We start from the raw sequence: 16290 nt of genomic DNA, 5'->3' as shown, positions 1-16290 counted from the left end.
TCCCCAACTCAGAAATCAAATTTTAGATTTGCACCAGGCTTCCACTTTGAAGCAGTATCTCATGTGTTCAGGACTTCAGGCGTTAATCAAAGTTATGAAAACTGGGAAGTAAAAAAAAATCTGAAATGAGAGGACAAGCAAATTGATAATTTGACATACAAAATCCGGATATTAGCGAGCGCAACATTGCACACAAAGCCAGATTGCACGTACTACTGAATGTATGGCCATGATACATGGAGTAATTCTGAGAATTAAAGAAACGTGGCTCGAACTAAGACCCAATTCATGAAAACCAACTCCCCTACAGTCGAGCAAGTTGGGTTAGACATACGATACACATACCACACTCGAAGATATGCAGAAAGAAAGAAGCTACAAAGATGCTGACAAAATTTACAAGGCACACAAACTTTGTCACAATCTAGACTTGGGGATGAATTCTCTTAATGAGATGCTGCCTCTGGATACGTGCCATCACATGTTTTCCAGAGGACGTTGCAGCTGCACCATCCTTAGCCATAAAAATAGAAAGATGAATGGCTACTTACTAGAACGAGACGAGCGACCAATAAGCCTGCATTGTTCTGGAAGTAACGAACAGATCGCTTGACCGTTTATGGGGAATAATTCACCATCAATTCCACAGCCATTGTGAGTGCGCTTTCCAGGTTTAACTTTCACCGACTTTACCTGAATTTGGTGGATATTCTTGTCAGAAAAGCGGGTATACGCTATACACTTAAGCGTAGAAGCTGGAATTAGTTTGATGGTAATAAGAGATATTCTTTTATCAGCAAGGGATATCTTCTAAAAATTCCTCACAACAAAGGAACATTCCTCGAGCAAAAGGTTTCGGTAACAATTCCAAACTGTGAAGTAGCGGGTAAATAATTGTCTCCAGCTTAGAAAATTAAGCTGTATTTGTTATTTATATTTTATTTTAACTATATAAATATGCATATTGGAGGAGGGAACCGTCAGGTAGACAGCTTACCTTGATATATTCAACATATGGCAATGTAATGTGCCTGCCCCTTTGTAAATTCAAGAGGAATCTCAACAGCCTCAATCGTCCAGTTCCACGTACCAATAGCAAATCCAAAGTGTTGTCATCATGCTCTGCCTTTGGGGCCACCACCTGAGAACTCAAACTTTGAACAGTTCTACACGAGTGATTGCACACCAGCACACCAAGAAATTGGCCTTTAGATTGCACCCAATTCTCTTCAGCTTTTGGAACCATTTCCTTCTTTTCACTAGCTGCCAAATCTTCAGATGGTATTGGGAATTCAATTGGATTTTCTACATCCCAGTTAGGTTCGGAGTCCCACCGAGGCTCCGCATCCCAAATTGGACCAGGATCGGATATTGTTGATGAGATATCCTCTCTATCATTAGTTACGGCATTTCCCCAAGAAGACCTTGTGTTATCGGTTGTGATAGTTAATCCAGCCCATCCCTTATCCGTCCTCGATTTGGACCTAGTCCTGGGCCAGTTTGGAGTCCCTGTATGTGGCATTTGCGGATGGATAACTTCCGGTTCGGCTGATAAATTGCTTCTTCCAACTGATAGTCGTTTTGACTTTGGATCTATGGCACGCACATACTCCGATGGTTCAGTGCTGCTATAGGTAGCATCTAAATCTCCTCCGGACATTCGACTCGGAGTCATTATTGAATCAATACTTGATAAGCTTGACGCTCGAGGAATGCCTTCCTTGCTTGATCTCCTCATAATATCGGTGTATAGCTCTGACATGTCAATAATTTCCCGATCAGCTGGAATTTTGACATCTCCAGATTCTCTTTGTGCTGGAAGGTATTCCACCTCGTAACTGTACTTTGGCAAGCACAAAAATTTGAGAAAACCGGCCACAAAATAACGTAAAGGTCCAAATCGTTTCTGATATTTATCAGAGAGCTCCAACACTGCACCAAGAATCAACCTCACAGTAAAAATTAAATTTTCATGAAATTAAGTGTCGTAAGTCACCACTGGAAAAAATTTACTGTGCTGCCAAAGGAGTAAACGATTATTATCTGGGATTGAACGCCGAAACATGAAGTGATTTAGATATTAGTTACAATCAGTACCACTGTACCAGGATAATGTTAAAGTTAGTTCAGTAACGACAATAGCATTTGGCAGGTTCACCAAACAGACAAAATAGACCAGGAAATTAGCACATTTCTAATAGATTGAAATAGCACTATCCATAAAAGGGGGTGTGGATTTGCTCAAGATGGTTTACATGTCAGTTAAAAAATTACCTCAGTTGAAATCTAAATCAATACTACAGATAATATAGAGAGCACAGATCTGAAATCACATGAATGTTCATTATGAAATAATTTCATCTCAGTCTTTCCGTGTTTAACTTCAGAGATTTAGAGTAGATAAGATGCATACATATAGATCCACCCCAGGAGAGAGTGGGATAAGGGTTTTTTAAATCAGTCAAATTGCAAAGTCGACATCAACGCAGATCACCAAAAAAATAATTCTTCAAGTAATTTATAAAAAAGGTTAAGGCTGCATGTCCCTTAAATTTTCTTCCACTCTCCCAATCCAACATCAATGAATAACCCACTCAAAATAAACATTGCTTCGATCTGACTCTCAAACCCTTTGATCCAAGTATCATAAAGAAGACAAGTAGGATCAGTTATCTAAATGGTGGTCGAGGCGGCCGCCTAGGCACAGGTAGGATTTAGAGATCTTAGTTCGCCATATCATGGCAGAACCACCTTCAATTAAACAAATAGACATAGTTCTAATGGAATCTAAAAGTACTAGATCCAGTGTCAATTTCAGGTAAAACTGATGTATGAAGTATTGCTGGAATAAAAAAAATACACAAAATAACCAGTAAGGTTGTTTGACCAAAAATGAATTCCAAGCTTTTCTATCTCAAGACGTCATAACGACTGCGAAACTTTAAGACAATCTTAATCTGAACCCCCAATCTAGTACAAAAATCCACAGGGAAAATATTTCCATTTTTTTATAAAACACATGGAAATCTACTCAGCACTCCATATCCAGATTTGAGTACCCCACATAAACCAAACACTCTTCCGTGAAAAATTAAAAGCTTTACTAAGGTGAGAGAATGGGACAGACCAAATTCGTCAATATTTCCCACTGTAACTTCATACATGGAAATGAACTACCTCCAAATATCATGATGACAAGTATCTGTTTTAATAGTAAATTATCATGTGGGACATATCCATACATCATCTGTTTTGGAAAACCCCAGTCATCTTAAATATAGAGACAAAGTGATATCACCTTTCCATTTTCCTAGTAGAGACACACATATTATTGATTTGAACTCATATCTCTTTCATTACACTTAAATGTCTGCATTGCAATGGTTCTCATGAGATTCAATCAACTGTTGTTCGCAAACATCAATACGGTAACAACTAACAACTCCACTAAGTGATCCTGCAGTTGCAGTATGTTGGCATAGGAAATTTGGCAAATTCTGAACTAGAAAATTCTGCTAGACTTAGTGTAGTAAAAATATCCACCATATATTAACAGATTGATTAGCAAGAATGTATCAACAATTACTAGAGCATAAAAGTTCAGCATATAATTACTCAGCACTCAAATGTAAGTAAAAGAATTATTGGATTCAATGAAACAAAGTTCAAAAAAGTTAGCATGGATGGATGGACAACAATGTCACCAACATCCCGATTCAAATCTGAAATTCAAATCAAACTCGAGCTTAGTGCAACTTGATTACCATCGCTAATAAAACCAAAGTACGCAACTGTCATCCCAAAATGAATATCTCCGTTGTGAATCCACTCCACAGCAAAAACATCAGTCGCAGTAAGACCTCCCTGAAACGAACCCAAAAAACATACATATGATCCAGTATTCTGCGGAGATGTTTCTTATTCATATCCATTTATTCTGAGCCATTAATAGATAATAAACATTGGTTTCAAGTCATGAATCAATAATCAAATTGTTCACAGACCTTTGAGTAATAAGAAATCGTGATGATATTCCTTCTCTGTGTATCTACGGTTCTTTCTCAGTGACATGGAGTGGACAAATTCTATACCATGTGCACCTAAATATACATTCTCAGCCTAATCATGTAGTCAGTCAAAAAAAAACTCCAATCCCGGCATCAATATCCAAATACAACCCTCTAAGATAATGAACCTCCTTTTATCAAAATGTACAAAAGCAGCACTTTAAATATGCGGTTTTGATTAAATCAGAAAACTGAAACCGGGAAAATCCAGCTCACTGCTGTTCATGAGAAGTCATTAACTTACTGTATGACTAGGTCGATTGTGATTTAGCATCATAAAAGTTTTTGGCCTGCAAACTCATCAAATTTTAGTCCTGAATCGATTTGATATGTGATCTTGCGTGTGAAAAATGCACCTTGAGACTTACCATTAGAGTGAGTTCAATAGATTAACCTAGCCTCGGTATTTGGTATAAAATATTAATGGTGCAAGGTGAACACCTTGTCATGGAAAAAATGAAGTAGCACTCAAACCTAGCTGGTCGAGCACACCTTTCATCCCTGACATCCTAGGGAAACAAGAAACTAGACTACCTCATAGCATACTGTTACTAAAATGAAAACTAAATGTCCTCCAATTGTTCTAGTATATATATGTAGCAGGCGCAATAAACAAATCAAAACATCATTGATAACCACAAATATGTTTCACCCTGTGATCTACACTGGGACATTGATTGCCATGTGCACCATAAGATCCAACGGCAATCAATGCCTAGGTGTACATTACTAGAAGTACCATATAAAGGACCCTAAAGTGCATGATAAACAATGCGACACTTAAGAGGGTTCAAATAAAAAAGTACCTTAACTATAGCAATCGCTGCAGATATCGGGTCTCTAACCCCTACAACAGTCCAGACCAAGGAATTATCAGAGCCAGCAGGTATAATTCCAATTGGAACTGAAATGGCTTCTTTTTTATTGTCTCTACTCAGTAAACCATTCAAAACCTGCATTGAGGAAACACATGACAAAAATGATTGATACAAAGTAGCCTAATCAAATTTTGTAATACTATTAAGAACCAGAATTCATTTCTTCGTGTGTGAATAAAGAACTATTGGGCAGCTTACAGAAGTGTAAGGTGTAAAGTTCAAGCTAAATAGAGACATGAGAGAGACAGAGTCAGAGATTCTCATAGGAAAAATAATCGCTTTGGTCATCTGCTACTTTTCATGTCACATTGCTAGTTGCCTAGTTACTAATTTTTCAAAACAACAGACAACAGTAGCCACAAAACTGTAGAAAGAAAACAGCAGAAAAACACAGAAATAAGATTAGAGATGAAATTTCGAATGATTTAAGAGCACAGCATTCACATCCACTTGTCACCACAACTGTCTGAAAACTTGGAAACTCCAAACTTTTTAGAACAACTAATAAAAGTCAACAGATAAAAGTTGGAGTACAATCCTCCAAACATTGTAATTTGCACGAAACCATCTTAGGTACAATAGTAATGTCAGAAAACAAGCATTCATACAAATAATTATCGGGTCAACCAAATTGGCCAGAATATCCCAAAACCACCTCATAAAATCACTATGAAAACCACCTCAATAAATATTATGAACCCCGGTCAAGAAATTCATATTGTTCCTTCGTCAATATCCAAAATGACACACCAACACTCAATATGCAATGCACAGACTTGGAATCAAAAAATTCCCATCACTGAGAAAATATAAGTAATCCGTCGAAAGTATTCCCCTGCTAAAAAAACAGAAAAGATAAAAGGAATCGAAAAAACCTCATTTACAATTCCATCCCCACCAACGCATATAATACCTGAAATGAGAAAAAAAAATCATGGAATTAGCAGTCAGATAGATCAGTGTAACTGGATCGAAATTGGTTACGAAGTAAATTGAAGTACCATCAGGGCATGTACAAAAATCAACACTGGCTGCGAGTTTCTTAGCATGACCAGCATATGTTGTCTCAACAACCTCTAAATCGAATCCTGCAAGCTGAAAATGAGCAAACAGCAAAGTAAGAAGACTTTAATTGCCTGGCCGCATCCTGATAAGCGTGACAATTTAATCATTTTATGTATAATCTTCTACTAAATCATAATTTTCACGAATTAATCCAGTTTTACATTGGAAAAACACTTCTTATTTTGATGCTTATGTAGGACACAAGGTTGAAGGAAACATCTCAATCAATCTTGGAATGGCCTTAACAAAATTTAAAACTAGCAAACCAATTGTTTGCAATAGGGTGTTTGGGAAAGCTTATAAGCTCTCAAAATTGTTTGGCAAAAAAAGTATAAAATAGTTTATAAGATTGAAAAATAAGCTCATTGACAGCTTATAAGCTGTTTTAAAAGAAGGCGATTCATCCTAACTTTTCTTTTAGGATCTAAATAATCCCCGTGACTTTTATAATATCTAAATATCACACAATATATTGTGCAAATAGATTTCATGGATATGACATTCATAGTATCAATTAGTAATAACAATTCCAAAAGAGTCAATAATTATAATGATTTACGACTTAGCCCAGTTTAATTAAATTAAGGAGAAAATTTGCTGATACAAGTTAAGTCGTGAGAATCAGAACTGAATTACATCACAGCATTTTGGGTGTAACTCTCTCATATATCAGGTCCAGAGATTATTCATGAATTGAAAAATGAAAGGAAAGGGAAACAATGTTCATGTATTTATTTACTAAAGCACGATATTAATGTTTGTAGTAACTGAAATAAAAGGAAAGGACTGTTAATATTTATCATTAAAGCACTCAATTATCTGTTTTTTCTTCTTCAATCCAATTAAATCTAAACTACAAGTAAACGTTAATTGCTCTCGAAGCCTCCACATGCAATGCAGATTATAAAGCAAAATCCATATCCTGAGTAAAAAAAATACCAAAAACAACTTACTTTAAGTAAGGGTTCGACCAGGCCATGAAACACTTTTTTTGAACGACCACGCCCAGACCGAGGGTTTAAAATGACGAGCATTTTGGGTCGACTCTTACATCTTATGTATGACTCAGGAGGGAATTCATTGAAAAGTTGATCTGAACCCTGCTTCTTAGTAGCCATAGGATGAGGTAAGCAATTCACGAAACACTGCTGATCTGCAAAAGCATTAACCCACTGAAGTGCATCCTCTGGGTTAGGAGCTAAAAAGCGATGGTCTTTTCGATTTCTCCCACTTTTGATAAAAAGGCCACCACATGAACCCTTTCTTAATGGATAAGCATGCAAAGTAAAATGTCTAAGACCAACACAGTAAGATAGCTGCAAAATAAAATAGATGTTGATTCCAAATCAGGAATATTAGGATAACTTGAACAAATTTAAGAATGAACCAATGAACATTACCGAAACCACGTCTTCTAGACGCAACATTTCCGAACCCCAAATCAATGCCTTGCTTGTCAGTTTAGCATCAACTGCCTCTATGTCCTTTTTCTCTGATGCTTGCACCTCAGAATTCTTACTAGATCCCCTTTTGTCCAATGATAGTTTCCCAGAAAACAATTCATATCCCAATAAGTCAGATTGCTCATCCCCAATATCAATCTTGTGTTCCGCCCTCTTAGCTTTGTTAGAGTAATCATCGTTGACACTAATATCAGCACTTGTGGCAGCCCTCCCTCTACTACGTTTTTCTGGAAAGACAACTGGGGATGTTTGTTGTGCAGTTGAAATTTGGGAACAAAGCCCCAGACGACGAAGAGACTGTGAGGTTGTCAGTCTCAAAGAACTATTCTTAGATAGACTCCCATTCTTCTGCATATTGACTTAGGGATGTTGGAGAAGAACGAACATTTAACAATGCATATGTACAACTTTTTGACCACAGATTCAATTTCAAAATTGAGAGCGTGAGCATAAGTCGTCCTGCATTTTTGTCAGGATTGTTTCACCATTACCAAAATACTCCAAATTTTATATGCAAATTTATCAAAACTATCACATGGTAGGCATCACTTTAACGGGTCCAGACTATTATAATAAAATGTAAACACGTATTAGTGGTAAGTGGTTGAAGTCTCGATCTTAAAATACTTTCATATGAGTGATATGTACTACTTCTATGTTGATAAAATCTCAAATCAAGAAAAAAACTTCAAACAAACTCATACAAAAGTATCCAAGGTTGCAAGTTGCAACACTAACTGGTTTGTCCATATGCTCATCCTCTTTAACTTCCTGTAGGATTAACAAGCCTTTATAATATCGTGCAACTCCATGGGTGAAAAATCAATAACTTATTCACTATCATGTTTCTGAGTGCTTATTGTGCTTGTCAGTCGCCGAGCTCCGTACAATCTGTCAAACAACATAAAACTGAAATCCATGATTGTAATAGAGGATCCAAACAGTAGGTTCAATCACATTTCACTCTTTTCATTACAAAACCAATAAACCGGAAAAAGATGGATTATTTTGTGAAATAATTTTTGCTATCATAGAAACCATGTTTCAAAATATCGACAAGAACATCAAACTTAAAATGGCAGCTAGCATATAGAGCTTGCAAGGGAATTGAAAAGCCACCTTGAGTTCACGATAAAAGAAAGAAAATCAATATTGCAACCAAGTAATTGAAAAGCAGCTACGATATCAAGCAATCAAAGACGATTTAAAAAGTTAACACAATCTACAAGTAAAACATCTACTTGTAAATTGATTAATTCTCGTCTTAAAACAACGATTCTTATGACATTTTTAGGCCCCAAGTATAGCAAGCAGTTAAAGAAGCCAAAGGCGTGTAAATCTCAATTCATTCTTCGAATTGCACACGTTGTTTTAAAATGAAACATTATAAGCTTCAAATGAGTATAACTTTCAGGTACCTTCATTTACAGCTATGTACTAACAATAAACTTTTTCGATCATTATGTTCATCTCAGTATAAGACCACCAATGAAAATTATAATTTTTGTGAGATAATTCCAATCTTAAAATTTTCAAATATAAAGCCAGGATCCATTAAAAAAATTAAAAGTTGAAAATCTGTCACAATTGTAATACGCTACGGACATATTTCCGAAGCAAAGTCTTATAATTCAATAAGTAGTAAAATTAACAGCTCCAGATATCAATAACCATGTTACTTCAGATGAAATAATCATGTCTATGCACTTTGTAGTGCAGATTAATCCCATACAGTCTGAGACATAACACAAAATTAAGGTATATGCAGATATGGGAAGAAGTCCAGTAATATGTTGCAAATAGGAACTAAATCAGTATCACAAATGTATGCTTTGGGAAAAACTAAGTCAAGCAAAAACGAAGAAAAAATTAATTGGTTCGAGTGTACAATATTTTCTGGGTGTTTTTTAACTACTTCTATAGAACGTAGTAATTTTCACAATTAGAAAAATAAAAGGATCGGATTTTTTATTTTTTATGAAGCTGAAGCAGAAGACCAGAAGTTGTGTTTTTGGGTTTATAACAACGCAATTGAAATAATCTAGGCACCAAAACATCACTTTGAATAGATAGCTTCTCTATCAACATGCGTTCTTAAAAACTTCAGTACACATGCAAGAAACAACATCTAGTCTAAAAAACAAGTTTAATACTGCAACCAGGAAACAAAAAATAATAATAATAACAGCCTAGTAAAGTAGTTTTACCAGTTTTTCATGAACCAGCATGTCAGTGTGGCAAAGGGAGGCAGAGGCCAAGGTGGTGATTCATCCACCCCCTCTGAGCTTACCCCCAGTGCGCTAGTCATAAACTAAAAACACACATTTTAAAAATTGTGATTTTCGGTTCCATCAAACATTACAATTGAACTATAAACAGATACACACCAAGCTCCCTACTTCCCATACAGATGATGAGAGCGTCTATTCAAACAGATCACACAATAAGGTGAGCATGTATCAGCTGGAGTTTTCATTTCTTTCCAAGCACGTTCCAAGCAAATATTTATTCCTCGCTTTTTGTTTAAGATTATGAATTATGGCCTCACTAAACCCAAAATCTATCTAAAAAAGAAGGATTGTTCATCTATATATACAGCAATCAGATCTTAATCAGCTGATGTGGGAAATATAACACATCACTCGCGCAAAGGAATGAAACACCGCTCACACGAACATGAATGAACAACTGGAACGTGATGTGGGACATCTAACAATTTGTCAACTATATATGCTTAAACCTATTATAATTCGGCACATTGGCATTTAAAAGGGAAATGATAAACCAAATACTGTCATAGAATTACATCAAAACGAAGTGAAAAATAAGACATTGGAGCAGTCTTCCTACGATATAACTGATCACTTCCATCATACAGTGCTGACATAGCTGACAGCAAAATTTGAAACTCTAAACCATGTTAAGCATTAGCAAAAATTGGGTACATAATTTTTTGGGAAACCTAGAAAATCCCCAGTTAATCACCCAAAAACACATCAATCAAGCGTTCGAACAACCTAAAGAAAAGATAATGTTGATCTCTTATTAACACAGCCAAAGAAAGTAGCAGAAACCCGAAATCCAATATCCCAGACTAAATTTAGCTCAATACATCTCGAATACAACCCCATCACCGAGGAAAGGAGCTACAATATTCCGAGAAAATCCAGAACCAAAAACCACAAATAGAAAATCTACACGCATGTAATGAAAAACCCACGCACGAGAGAGTTGAGAAATTTCTTGCCTTTCTTGAATTCGTAAACAATATAGATTGTCTCCGGCGATTGGGGACTCGACGATCGGTGGAGGTGGGTTTGGGGAAAGAGGAATAATAAGGAGCGAACCACACACAGTTTTTTGCTTTAAATTTTTTAGCTCTCTTTATTGCTCCATTTTCCCCCACTCCCCCTTTTCTTTCTTTCTTTATTCAATATTTTTATTATTTATTTATTCCTATTTGTTTATTTTTTTATTACTCGATATATATATATATATATTATTAAAAAACAGTTTTGGTATCCTGTACACCTATCATGCACATTTATGTGAGCACTGATGAGGTATCACTCACCTATTGGATGTGATGAAATATAGAAAAATTGTGCATCCAATGAGTAACTGACACCTCGTCGGTGCTCACAAAGATGTGCAGCATATCAAAACTAATTAAAAAAATGAGTTTTTCCCAAGGCCGGCCTGAGGCTATGGCCTCCTCGCCGTCGTAAAAGATTCGACCCTCTATTTGGTAGAAATTTATAAAATCTTTAAATTTATATTTGGATTGATTACTTTAATTTGAACGAACGAATGTCCACGTTTGTTATGATTATATTTCAAATATGATCATATTATTAATAAATTTCTTCGTTTATTAAAGCAATCAAAACATAATATTTTGAATTGTTGTAATGTTTAAAATGTTTGAGTTGTGTCATTATCACCAGCTATAACTTTTGGTAAAATGTTTAGTCTTACCACTAATATCAGAGCAAATGTCACGAATTTGATTCTCATTGATTGCAAAAAGTGAAATTATTGAGATGGGGACTCTTGGAGTGCAGTAATTGTCATTTCTAATTAGAGCAATCGAAACGTAGTGCTTAGATTGATGTATAGTTTTAAAAATTTGAGTTTCAATGTTACTGTCAGTTATATATATTTTTTTAAAACGGAAAGCACTCGTTTCTACCATCTAATCATTATTACATTTGGTTATGCCAAAAGTATTAAAATATTTTAAAATATATATGTGAAAAATTTCAAAAATATTAATTTCAATTTAAATATATATCGGATCGAACCATCTTACGGTATAAATCTATAAGATTGTATCAGAAGAGAATTATTCATAAAATATACGGTAAAGTTATATTTGCTATTGTAAATGCCCAATAACAAAAAAATTATAATATGATTGAAGCCAGCAATTATTCAATGGGCAAACAATAAATACAAATACTTCATCTGTCTCATATATTTATATTTGTATGAATTTGTACATATTAAACAAATTATTGAAAAAGTAAATTTTATAAATAATTTGCTCATTTGACCCTTATAAAATTAATGTTATGAACAAATCAGTAATTAAAAAAGTAAAATAAATAGAGATAGATGGGTCTAAGAGTAGAAAAAATAATATTAAAGATGAAAACTAAGCTATATATCCGGGATGGTCGACAAAAGAAAATTCAGCCTAAATATTAAATATATAGGACAGATGGAGTAAGATTAATTATGTTATTAATTTAAATATAATATATATATATATATATATATATATATATATATTGTGAAATTGTCTGATCTATATTCATGATACGAGTCGATCTATTCATATATGTAATGAAAATTAATAATTTTTAACATAAAAATAATATTTTTCAGTATTAGATTGTGTTGAAGATCTATCTCTTAGAATTGAATTGTGAGATGGTCTGGTATATAATTTTTTATAATTTAATATATTTATTATTTATTCTTTTTTTAAACAGTGTAATATTATTTTTTTAATATCATTGAAAGGTTTGCTTCGAGCAATAATTAGTGTTCAAATGATGAGTCATTCGTCCCAATCTTTTGAGAATATAAACTATACTTCCTACGACCATGACAGCAACATTTGGGCATATGTACCTTCGTATATTTATTTTCTCTTATTTTTCAAATGCAAAGTTAATTAAAAAAATATGTATTATTCCTTTCCGAAAGGACCAAGGGACATGTCTTTGAAAATTAATATTTATGCGTGAATATATTTTTATTGAATAGGATTGTAATTTAAATAAAATCATTTATATATTAGTCTATTAAATTTTATATAATTTTAATAGCTTATCTTACGAGGTCTCAAATTTAAGACGATATCTCATGTTCATAACTCGAAGTCTCTTATATTTTCTATAATCTTTCAAACTCATAAATCTAATTAAGCTTCTTTCCCGCTTTAGATCAAAATTTTAATAGCATTATATAATAATTAAAATTTACATTTTTCTTTCATATTGATTATCTATTTTGTTAAATATCAGTCTTAATCTGTTCATTTTTATATTTTTTATCTTTTTAGTCATTTTCCCAACGTGATATTAAAATTGACAATAATAAAAAAAACTCGAAACTAAAAGCTTAAATTTAATAACGTAAAACCTCAAAACCACAAACATACATAATCAAAAATATAAATTTATCTACTCAACATAGGTGAGACAATACAACAAAATTCTGAAAAAGAGACTAGTACTCCCTGTATATGAAATCCCCTTTCCAAGGTATTAAAATTACTCCAAAAAATCACTAAATTTGTACATAGATGAAGACCATATTGTCTAATCAATCAAGCAGTACTATATTATGTCCAGATGTGGTATACCAGTAAAAATACCACACAAAGTTCTTTTCACAAGTCAGCATAACTTCCTAGCACATCTACAAGAAAATGATCACAAAACGAATTCGAACCAAAGATCCCAGCAAATTGATCTTCCATCGGAGAGACAAGCCCGTCGTGGACGCACTCGAAGAACGAATTCGACGAGTTATTACATGTAGTCGTATCATTTGAATTCGAAATCGATGACAAATACCGATCACTCGTCTCCTCTTGGCTAGCTGAAGCTCCGTCGTTCAGATCAATTTCAAGAAACTCGCTGACTTTATCGTCGTTCAGCTCCGTATATTGCGCGATATCGGAGTTTTTCCCCGTAAGTTGTTGCACGATCGACATAAACCCAGAGGCACTGGTCTTCACTTTCATGGGACTAGAGATGTACACTACTTTGAGTGAATCTTTCTTCTGTTTGGAATTCTTCTTTTGTCTCTTCGCCATTCTTGGAACACTTTGACTAACATCCATTCAAAATATCAGATCTTTTGAATATTTGAGGAAGTTGCGTCGCAAAATTCTGTTAGTTTACGTGACAGATTAATGCTGTAAGGCGATGGAGGATTTATATGTAAAGTCGTGTGTGTGTGTGTGTGTGTGTGTGTATAGGTATAATCATGTAAATATTAAGAAAAGGGTGCTTCGTGGAAGGAGATAAAGATGACATTGATGGAGGAGTGTTTTTTTGATACGTGAAAAGGAAGCATCGAGGAAAAACGAGAAATCGAAGCTTCTTTAGATTCGGACTTATTTATTAAATAAAATATAAATATATATATATATATATATATATATATATATATATCTTATTAAATAAAGTTGTTTTATGTGACCGTATCGCAAATTCAACGTGTTGATCGTTGACATGATGAATATTTAAAATAAAAAGTAATTACATATGTAACGGATCAGCTAAAAGATTTTTATTACAATTTTTGAGATGATATTACGAATTTTATGTTATTTAATATTATACGTGAGATATCGTATAATCTTAAAAAATAAATTCACGTTTTGTCGTTAAATACTTTACGTCGTTCTAGCAACCCACAGTATATATATATATATATATATATATATATATATATATATATATATATATATATATATATATATATATACTTGAGTAATAAAAAGTGAAATTCATTTAGTCAACCAAGTTATCCGCGTTCACACGTCCTATCAAGTCTAGTGATGGATATATATGAAAAATTGTATTTTTGATTTTTGTATATTTATTTATATTGTGATTTTTTTTTATATGCTATCAAATTTCTATTAAACTATATATCTTCTAATTTTTTGAAATTTTAATCATTTTTTTGTCAAAAATGTTGATATAACACTATTCATATCAATTCCACGACGATATCACATCGGTGTTATGTTGAAAAAAAATACTAAAATCGAAAAAAATATATATAATGCATTAATATTGAAATTTTATAATATAAAATATTAAAATCACCAATAAATATATATATATATATATATATATATATATATATATATATATATATATATATATATATTGAAATGAGGTGTATGGACACAAGAGCAAGAAGATTTTGTAAATGTGATGATAAATAGTATATAATTTTCACGTGCGCAGCCTCATTTGACTTGTTTTACAAAAGTTATTTCGTGGATTACTCGAGAATTTGGAAAATACGAACAAGTGGCGACCCTAAGTACAGCAACTGCAAAATTTCAAAGAGATCATATTACATATTTTATCTCGAGCTTTTTCTTTTAATGTGTGAAATCAAATGAAAATCAACTATTGACTAAAAATCTAAAATTATATGCATACTTTGATTTGGTTTCTCATTGCCTCGATACACAAATTTGAAACACATATGTTATCTTATTTGTTTTATTGGGTTCGTGGTCAGTTACAGCCACAAAAAATATGCATTTGTATTCTTTGATTTTTTTTTTAAAATCGATATAAAATATTGAAAATATGTTATTTGAGTATCAGCTGTTTCAGACCTGATGTCATCGTATGGTTTTTGAGTACCCAAATATGTATGACAAATATTAGTATTAATGACACGTCTTTTATCTGATGAAAATCGATACAAAACATTGAAATCGTGTACTAATATATGATATTTGAGGATCAACTGTTTCATATATATTAATATATGATATTTTAATACCCAAACAATTGTGTCAAATTTTGATATGAATAAATATGTTTCAATATTATGCTCAAAATCTTATCATTTGTAAGTATTATAATTTCTATATATATATATATATATATTACTGATTTTCATGTGTGAAAAGATATATGATTACATAAATTTTTTGTGTGAATCAATAGTGCAATTTTTTTTTTTTCTGACACAAACTCGTGTTTGGATTTAAGGATTTAAAAGCAAGTTACCATTTATTAATTGTTAGCTTTTTGAAAAAAAATGATGATTTATATTTTTTTGGGAAATTATTTGTTGTCGTGGTTTAATGAAAACTAGCCTATGTGTACATACGTTGTGTGAATTTCACTCGTTATTGTTAAAAAAAAAAATTAAAATTGAAAAATAAAATGAAATTTTAAATTTCATATTTTAAATATTTTTTTAGAAATTTTTCATACATAAGTTTAATTATTCATGCAAGAAGAAATAAAATAATAAATATGCTTAAAAAGGAAAGACAAGTACTTCAAAAATTCTAAAAATTACACCAAAATAATGTCGTGTCTCTGTTATAACTCAAATATTACATATAATATTTAGATATTTACTTAAAAAATTAAAATAAATGATATTTAATACATTTTATTTATTTGGTAACCAAATCGGGTGATTATACACTGTTACAAAATTTTTTACATCATGTTCGATACCAATATTACAAATTTGTAACATTATTTATTATATAAACCGTAACGTTCGATATGTAATAAAAAAAGACAACTT

General features: G+C 32.8%; 1 protein-coding gene across 6 annotated transcripts; it reads right to left on the bottom strand.

The window, feature by feature from the left end:
• Window positions 1–137: 137 nt before the first annotated feature.
• LOC140821883 (sphingoid long-chain bases kinase 1-like) lies at window positions 138–10866 on the bottom strand. 6 transcript variants are annotated; one of them, XM_073182555.1, is made up of 9 exons: window positions 10721–10866; window positions 7411–7932; window positions 6964–7326; window positions 5947–6040; window positions 5821–5858; window positions 4874–5020; window positions 3765–3864; window positions 998–1932; window positions 138–693 (listed from the first exon to the last, which is right to left on the bottom strand). In XM_073182555.1, the coding sequence occupies exons 2-9, from the start codon at window positions 7825–7827 to the stop codon at window positions 544–546; spliced, it is 2244 nt and encodes a 747-aa protein (XP_073038656.1). In that variant the 5' UTR covers window positions 7828–7932; window positions 10721–10866; the 3' UTR covers window positions 138–543. The 6 variants fall into 6 exon arrangements, with proteins under 6 accessions (XP_073038656.1, XP_073038655.1, XP_073038653.1 ...); XM_073182554.1 differs by having other exon boundaries at window positions 10698–10833; XM_073182552.1 differs by lacking the exon at window positions 10721–10866 and adding an exon at window positions 8178–8351.
• Between the last annotated feature and the right edge of the window lie 5424 nt (window positions 10867–16290).

The sequence above is a fragment of the Primulina eburnea genome, unplaced genomic scaffold, assembly GCF_022965805.1.
Source record: "Primulina eburnea isolate SZY01 unplaced genomic scaffold, ASM2296580v1 ctg739_ERROPOS11973397, whole genome shotgun sequence".
Lineage (NCBI taxonomy): Eukaryota > Viridiplantae > Streptophyta > Magnoliopsida > Lamiales > Gesneriaceae > Primulina > Primulina eburnea.
Note: the sequence above shows the minus strand (reverse complement) of the source record. Positions and strands in the feature narration are given on the sequence as shown.

Excerpts from the sequence above, each read along its gene's own strand:
- LOC140821883 (XM_073182550.1), bottom strand. The coding sequence starts at position 8,231 with ATGAGCATATGGACAAACCAGTTAGTGTTGCAACTTGCAACCTTGGAT. Across the intron at positions 3,865-4,873 it reads CAGCGATTGCTATAGTTAAG|GGAGGTCTTACTGCGACTGA; the intron begins GTACTTTTTTAT and ends GGTTCGTTTCAG. Across the intron at positions 694-997 it reads CATATGTTGAATATATCAAG|GTAAAGTCGGTGAAAGTTAA; the intron begins GTAAGCTGTCTA and ends CACCAAATTCAG.